We start from the raw sequence: 8,535 nt of genomic DNA on the forward strand, positions 1-8,535 counted from the left end.
ACCTTCCCTGATTTAGACTGTGCTCTTGTCAGTCTAGCCTGTCTACTTCCAGATTGTTCTGTGACCTAACTTACAGCATGCTTCCAGGCCCAGTGGCCTTCTCTGCCATGCTCCCACCGATGGCTGACTTCGAGCGTTTGAGATAATCCACCCTGCAATCACATACCAGCCTGGCCTTCCAATCCTCACGGATTGTTTCTCACGGGGCCTTTTTGTTAGTTTCCAAGCTGACTCACCCGAACAGAGAAGAACCCGTCTCGGACAGGGAAGGAGCCTGCTCTGTACACAATTGCGCAGCATTCCGGGCTGCACAGTCAGTCAGCTTTGGAGTGAGGAAGACATGGCTCATATTCAAGGTGTCTTTGTCCAACTCAAGTCTAGGGTAGATCTTGAGACACAGGTTGGATTTTTTTTTTTTTTTTTTTTTTTTAACCAGTGGAAGGCCAGGCTGCTGCACAGACAACCTGTCAACCCCCAGGGCCAGGTCAGAGAGAAAGCTGTGGGACGCTTTTCCTGCATCTGTGCCTCCTGTCTCCGTCTGGGTCCCTCTTCTTTGTACCATCTCAGCCCACCCTTGAAGAGTGAGGAAGTGGTTTGAGTGCTGCACCAGACTGTGATCTCCGCTGGTCACTTGTGGGGGCAGGGAGAGTTGACTTGTTTTTCTCACCTCTCTGTGAGAAGGGGCTTTGGGGGTGGGGGCAAGTGTGACTCTGGGCTGCTTCCTCTTCTCAGTGGCCTTTGCGTTGGTGGGGAGCTTCCCCAAGTCGGAGCTGCTGCAGGTCACCTGTTCACTGACTGCAGAAAGCAAGAGGATGCCTGGGCTCTGAGACCCAGGCAGGGCTCCTTAGTCAGGGAGAGCCTGACTGGTTTCCCCTGGCATCGGGAACCCTAGGAAGGAGCCCAGGTGTGTGTATGATCCCCATTACCCAGACTTGTTCCTAGGTCTTCATCCAGAACACACACAGCAAGTGCCATTTGTTATTCTAAACAAATTGATGGTGGTGGCCAGGTAGCTCCTGCTACCTTGGCTAGTGGAAGGTGTTGGACCCTTGATGCACACAGGCAAAGCAGATTGTCTCCATTACTGCAGGGAACAGACCTTTGTACCTGGCCAGTGATGACAGGCGATCCTGGGTGGGATGGTAACAGGGTGAGCGTGTGCCCTGTCACTTGCCAAGCCACCTCTGCTTCAATTCCCGTTCGTGTGGGACAGCAGATCCAGTGAGGTCAGACCTGACTGTTTAGATAGGAGTTTCTGTTGCATTGTGACTTTGTTGCTGCTGTTGTTTGGAGATGGGAGCTTGTCATGCAGCTCAGGCTGCGCAGGCTTCAGGTTCTGACTTTTGGGATTCTTGGCATGTGCCAACATGCCTAGACAATTTCTTGGTTTTTGAAAGTGCAAGGCTGATAAGTGGATATCTTTGTTTTGGTGCCTGGGACACTGGGAGGGGTGAGGTGGCAGGGTAACTCCCCCTGTCACAGTTGTGGGATGATGGCTCTATCCTAGCCTTAGAGTTGGATCCTTTGAGGGATGATAAAAGTACCTCATTGTCCCCCACCTCTGTTCCACAGAACCGGGGACTACTACTAAGGGGAAATCGTACACCGGCCTGGGCAAGAAGTCTCGGCTCATGAAGACAGTGCAAACCATGAAGGGCCATAGCAACTACCAAGATTGCTCTGCCCTGAGACCACACGTCCCACATTCAAGTTACGGCACCTATGTCACCTTGGCCCCCAAAGTTCTGGTATTCCCTGTCTTTGTGCAGGTGAGTCTGTGGAATGCCCCACCCAGGTTCCAGGGCCACCTTGGGGACATGAAAATAGCTTACTATTCTGGAGATTTATAAGGGAAGCAGAAGTTTCCAGAAGGCTATTCGGGAAAGTATGGAGCCATGAGAGAGTCCTTGCCTTCCCTCCTCGGCTCCCTCATCCTCGAGGCCGGGATAGGTGCACTACAGTGTCTGGCAGTGATGCCGGCTGCCTTACCCAGAGGCACTTATGTTTGAAACTGACTGAGGGAGAGCATGTGTGGCTGGTCCCTCTGCTCAGGCAAATGCATCAGGCCAGCAGTTACACTGCAGGAGCACAGTCACGGGAGTCACACGCTTCCCCCCTGTGATCCCTCACTTCTTCATGTCTCCCCTTCCTTCTCTCCTCTTCCCGCCAATGAGTTAATAAGCATCCAGAATCTTAGGTTCCATTACGACATTTCCAACTATGATTTGCTTTCTTCTTCCTCTTCTCCCACACCCCTGTCCCTGGTACCCTTGTGTCTTCTGTGTTTTTATCCCCCTCTTTTCTCAATAAATCTCCTCTCCTTTTGTGGTTCCTTTTCTGGCTATATGGCCCATACCTACACCCACATATCTATATATAATAAAAGCATGGAAAGCTAGATTCTGTACATGAGAAAGCACATACTATATGTTTTAGATCTGTCCATTTTATGCAAATGCTATAACTAAGTTGTTCTGGCTGGATAAAAGACCGTTGCACATATGTACCTCATTTTCAAGATGAGTTTTTTTTTTTTTAAATTAGTAGATAACTATCACATGACCCAGTCATACTCCTACTGAGTCCAAAGGAGACTACATCCTAGATAGAGATCCATGCATTCTGTGTTTATTGCTACTGTGACCAAAATACCAAGGGACTGGAAACAGCTTTGACAGCCAGCGAATGGTGAATAGGTAGTAGACATGTTCTGTAGTTTTTTCTTCTCAGATCTTTATTAATTCTGCCCCTTGGATATCACGTATATGACCTTTCGGGTTGTTTACACATTTTTAAACGTAAGAAGCTCTTATTTCCCAGCCATGTTGTTCCCCCCACTTTCCCTTTTCCTGCAGAGCTGGGGGCCAAACTCAAGGCTTTGCTCCCACACAAGCACTGAGCTATGCCCATAGCCCTTGGCTTTGTAGACAGCCTTTCACTGTGTAGCTCAGGATGGTCCAACTCCATCCTCCGTTCTCAGCATTATAGGAGCATGCTACCTGCCTGGTTATTTTTGGCTTTGGCTTTTAATTTTTATTACAAATTAAGTCTGGCAAGATGCCCCAGTAGGGTAAGGTGCACGCCGCTGAACCTGACGACCTGAGTTCGATCCCTGGGACCTGTATGGTGGAAGGAGGGAAGCGACTTCTGCAAGTCATCCTCCTGCCTTCATACCCACAGCATGCACACGCCTGTTCCACGTGTGTGTGTGTGTGTGTGTGAGTGTACATGTGTGCATGCCTACTCCATATGTATATATGTGTATGTGTACATGCCTGATCCACATGTTATGTGTTTGTGCACATACACACATAATAAGAATAGTACAGCTTTTTAAAAAATTTGTAAATTAGGTTTTGAGGTATTTTTTTTTTTAGTTTTTGGAGAAAGGGTATCTATATAGCCCTGGCTGTATTGAACTTCACTATGTAGACCAGTCTGGCCTTGAATTCACAAAGATGGGTCTGTCTCTGCCTTCTGAGTGCTGGGGTTAAAGGTATGTGCCACCTCCCCAGCTTAAGTTAGTTTTTAAAATTATAAAAACTAAAAAAAATTTAAATTGTGAAATATTCAAGCCGGGAGGTGGTGGCATATGCCTTAGGAGACAGAGGCAGGTGGATCTCTTGGGTCTGAGGCCAGCTGGTCTACAGAATGTGTTCCAGGTCTGCCAGGCAGCTAGGACTACACAGAGAAACCCTGCCAAGAAAGAGAGAGAGAGAGAGAGAGAGAGAGAGAGAGAGAGAGAGAGAGAGAGAGAGAGAGAGAGAGAGAGGTAAAAAAATGGCTTACGACTTTCATGTGCAAAACAGAGAATCAGAGGTGAATACCTACGGAGGAATAGCCATAGCGGACAGCTGTCCATCCAGATGCTGTCCCACCTCTTCTGTATTGCAGTGCTTTCCCTTCCCTCCGTGACCTCCCCACCCAGCTCGATGACTGACCTTGCCCTGCTTTCCATCAGATTTTTCCCTTCTGTTTATGAATAGCCTACTCTTGAAGCTCCATCCCCCGCTGTAGCACAAAGTTGATGCTTGTCTTGTTATCTTTCTACATCCCTTGCTTGAGGTCAGGGATTGGGGAGCCATGTGATAAATTTACCAAGGACAGGCGTCTCTGCGAGGGTCAGGCAGAGTTTAGGCACGGTCTTTGAGGTGGGACTGGAAGTTTGAGTGGGAACTGGCTGCTGAAGTGAAGGAGTCGGGTTTTCTCAGCCTGGGACCTGAGTGGGGTGGGGATCCTCCTGGCCTTGAAGAGACTTGAGTGGCCATATCTCTTGGCATAAGGCCCTCAAGATGCCTCCTGGGCCTGACAGCAGAGATCTCCCTCTGAGGCATACACAGGACAGAGGAGAGCTGGGAGGGTGCTGGAGCCCGGGGTGGGGGCGGGCACCAGGGGAGAACTGCAAGGCCTGAGCATGTGGCTCAACTTCCTGTCGAGAGAGAGAGCAGCTCTTTTGATGAGGTCTGGCTGTGCAGAGCTGAGCTGTCTTTCTCTTTCCATTGCGAGTGTGAGGGTGCGTGGGGTCAGCGGTAGGAGGAGGGCAGGCAGTCTTGCCTTCTCCCTCTGCAAGAGCGTTCTCTGCTCTGGCTTTGGCACACTGCCCTTTGCACTCCCACTCAGTGTGACTGGTTTTCAGCCCCTAGATCTCTGTAACCCTGCCCGGACTCTCCTGCTATCAGAAGAGCTGCTGCTGTACGAGGGGAGGAACAAGACTTCCCAGGTAAGACCTGCCTGCGCAGCCCCGCTGGAAACCGGCTGGGTTTCCTCTCTTCCTATGGAGATCGAGACAGCCTCAGGGTGGAGACCTGAAAGGCTTCCAAAAGCCTTACCCAGAGGTTACCCAGCTGTTTACCTTCTAGTTACAATCTCTCTCTCTCTCTCTCTCTCTCTCTCTCTCTCTCTCTCTCTCTCTCTCTCTGAAAGTTGATCATAAGTATGGTGAAAAAGCATACCTCTAGTCTCTAAAAAGACATCTCATTGTTTATCCCAGGAGGAGAAAAGATAACAGTTTATCCCAGCTGAGATAAGCTCCCCTGAAGATTAAAGTCTAGCCAAAGAGAATCACTAGGGGAATGTTGAGTCTTTCTTTGTGAACCCAACCCCACACCCCCTTCTGAGAGCTCAGTCTACAGCAACCCTCCATACCCTTCCCCCAGCTCTAGCCCTGTCAACAGGGGTCAGGGTCTTTCTTCCTGGGAACCAGCTTATCTCTAACTGGGAGAACCTCCCTCACCCACACTGTAGAACAAGCTTGGATGTAGGAAGTCTGTATCTAGCCCCAGCTCTGTCACTGGCTTCTGGTGACTTCTGCTTTCCTCATCAGTCTTACCAGTGGGTTTGTGCATGTCTGTGGTAGAGGGCAGGGTCTGAGGGTAGCTACTTGTATCTTTATCCTCCTGGACACTCTATGACTGGAGCTAACACCAGAAGTTGGCTTTGCTTGTGTTTTATTGTAAGCAAGCAGATCAGGACACCTATGTTCCCTACGAGTATCTTCCCTTTTAGGAGGGCTCCCCAGGAGACTGTGTGCTTGTTCCTCCCCTGACTGGTGACTTTTTAATTCAATGAGACCTCCCGCGGTCTTGTACATGACTCAAGGGCAGGAGATGCTGGAGCAGTCAAGCATTAAGGATTGACCTGGGACAATAGCTCTATGTTTGTTGTCTTAGGCCAAAGAAGGTTAATGGATGTGGCCTCTTGAAAGTATGGAAAGCAGAATATAAGCTTTATTCAGAAAGATTAAGGAAAAATAAGCAAAACTCTTACTGGGAGTCCCCAGGGAAGAAAAATCCTCTGGCTTCCCTTCTTTTAGGTTTTGTGATGCAATGGCAAAAACTAGACAGATAGAAGCCAGTGTCATCTCTGTTGAGGTTGGTTAATTCTCTGGGCTGTCATGGGACAAGCCCACACACTCTATACCTGTCCTCCTGGACTGACGGGGGAGATGGATCACTCACTGCTCATAGGCTGCCCACACAGTTATGGGTGGTTGAAGCCTCGATCCACTCCTTGACTCTCTGCTAGTTCTTCGTCACTTGACTTGGCCTTGCAGGTGTGTCTCAAGGACTGTTCATTGTGCTAAGCTGGTCCTCTCATTTACAGGATCAGCTTGTGGCTTTACCATGGCAGAGGGAGGCAACTCTATCCCAGCCACTAAGTCCTAGTCCTTTCAGTTACCTCCTTGTCTGTGGCGTGGCCTAGAGGGTCTCCTGTGTGAAGCTTCTCCTTAGAAGCCACCCTTGCTTACAGTTTAGCCTGTCGCAGTCAACTACATTAGAGTCAAGGAAAGAATGAAGGCATCTTAACATGCTCCAAGGGGGTGGGCCCTGGAGCCAGTGGCCTGCTGTCACTGGCTCAGAGCCCTGTCCCTCCTTTTATCTGACCAGCTTGGTTATCTCATGCCCAAATAAATGCAACTTTTAACTTTCCTTGCACCCTCAGCCTCCGTTCTCACCACAGCCTATGCGAGCACCTCACACAGTCTTCAACACGGCTCTTTCCTCTTCCTACCTGCTCAGCTCCCGCACCCCTGGGATTTCTGACGTCACTCTGGACCTCTCTTTGGAGAGCTTCCTTAACGACCTTAGCCTGTCTACCTCCCACTTGCTTCAGTGGGAGAGACATTTCACTGGGAGACAGGAAGTAGGCTGCAAGAGTGAGAAGTCCCTGGGTGCTGGGTTTGGTGCTTAAAAGTGTGTGGTTGCAGGGTCAGAGCTGGAGAGGTGTGGCTGCATACTTGACGTGCCCAGAAGAAGCCAGTTAATTAGGGACAGCAGCCCCCTGAACTATACTCTAATGTCTAATTTACTCTCCCCTATCTTGTTCACCATTAAATCTACAAAAATTAGGTATTTACTGCATAGCCTCACTGCTCATGCGTGCCACATGCATGATCCCATGCTGCATGCACGATCCCAATTAGGCCCAAAACATCCTTAGGACAGGAGAAAAGCCCAGGGAGACTGAGGCTCAACCAGGACCCGAGAATCGCAAGGCTGGTCGGGAATGGAGCCAGGATTAGTGCTTGGTTCTCTGGCTGAGTGATGCTTTCCGTGATCCCTGGCGCTTTTGGTACGTTTGTTACCAAGGGAACACAATAGTAGAACAGCTCACTCCCCACGGCCCCGCTACTCTCCCAGCCCCCTACCCCACCACCATCACCCCCACCTCCCACAAACACACCCAACATCTTGCCTCCTGGATCTTTGGAAGCTGAGAACTACAAGACACTCCCCCTTTCAGACTGAAGGTAGTCTTCTTTTAATTTGAAGACAAGAAAAGTAACCACATCCCTTCTCCTCAGAGTGGGATAGCGGCAGCCTCGTAGCAGAGCTTCGGTGTGTCTCCTGTGCCTCAAACTGAAAATGGAAAGCAGCTACCACCAGGCACTGGGCAGCCTCTGAGAACAGGGCAGGGTGGGGGTGGGTGGGTTCCTAGAATCTAGTTACTCTGTGTCATTCTCCAGGGAATAACTTTTCCCAAACTTTTCTGAAAGAGTATGGCAGCCTCTCCGCGCAGCAGAGTTGTAAACTGGAAGGTGCTATGTAGCTGGAAGCTCTGCATGTCTTGAATGTTCTCTCTCATGCTTCTTTGTCACGACTCTTCTCCGAGCACGGTGATGTTAGGGAGCTGCTCCTGTCCCCCCCGGCATACACTGCTCTGCCGGCTCCCACCCAGAAGTCACAAACTTGCTGGATGCACACTCGGATCAAATCCTCATTTAGTGGCGGCCTGTTTGTTTGATTGTTTTTGTTTTTGAGAGAAGCTTTCCCTGTATAGCCTTGGCTGTCCTAGAGCTTGATTTGTAGAACAAGCTATCCTCCAGCTTAGAGACCTGCCTGCTTCTGCTGGAATTAAAGGCATGCACCACAAAGTCAGGCTCACAACGGCCTCTTACACACATCCTGACCACAGTTCTGGTCACCAGGGACGGTCAGCCGGAGCTTTTGCTGGGTTCCAGGAATACTATGAAGTCCAAGATGCCACACACCCAGTTTACACAGACTCATCAGGTTTACCATTAACTGAAGCATCAAGGTGTTGTCTGCAGGTAGGCTGAGCCCCATGGCCGGGTGCCCAGGAGCAAGCTTTAGTCAGGGCCACTTGGGAGAAGTCACCCTCCGAGTTGTAAGGATTCTGTGACTAATCTTGGGATTCAGGGAAATACATGTGTCCTAGAAGCGAGTGTCGGGAAGACTGGCCCAGGCCCCAGGGCCAGTGGTGGAAGGCCGTGGGTACCTGGACCGTGGAGATGGGGGGCAATCAGTGTTCCATGGATTGTGAGGCTCCTGGTGGTAGGATGTTGGGGAGCAGGGTCCACATGCTTTGCTCTGGTATGCCTGCCATCTGCCTTGCCTGTGCCAGCCCTGGCCTTTGCCTGACCGACCTTTGGGGGAAATTTTCTCTCATGCCTTAATCACTTCCTGTCTAGACCATATTCTCAGCTCTGGGAGCAGGCGGGGGATGGGGGCGGTGACCTAGAGCTTTCCTCACCTTGTGGCTCCTCCCACAAGTCTTCCATACAGCCCTAGGCTT

The 8,535-nt window shown here is 50.2% G+C and overlaps 1 protein-coding gene across 8 annotated transcripts in view; it reads left to right on the top strand.

Annotated features, from left to right (window-relative positions):
* Rgs3 (regulator of G protein signaling 3) overlaps positions 1 to 8,535 on the top strand; it is a 142,639-nt gene that overhangs the window by 68,214 nt on the left and 65,890 nt on the right. For 7 of the 8 annotated variants that reach the window (XM_031377601.1, XM_031377600.1, XM_031377605.1 and 4 more), the window contains 2 exons: positions 1,573 to 1,769; positions 4,637 to 4,720. In XM_031377601.1, the coding sequence (XP_031233461.1) occupies positions 1,573 to 1,769; positions 4,637 to 4,720 (281 nt within the window). Of the gene's footprint in view, positions 1 to 1,572; positions 1,770 to 4,471; positions 4,514 to 4,636; positions 4,721 to 8,535 lie in introns of those variants that run through there. The other variant, XM_031377604.1, reaches the window with a different exon arrangement.

Source organism: Mastomys coucha, unplaced genomic scaffold (assembly GCF_008632895.1).
Source record: "Mastomys coucha isolate ucsf_1 unplaced genomic scaffold, UCSF_Mcou_1 pScaffold18, whole genome shotgun sequence".
Lineage (NCBI taxonomy): Eukaryota > Metazoa > Chordata > Mammalia > Rodentia > Muridae > Mastomys > Mastomys coucha.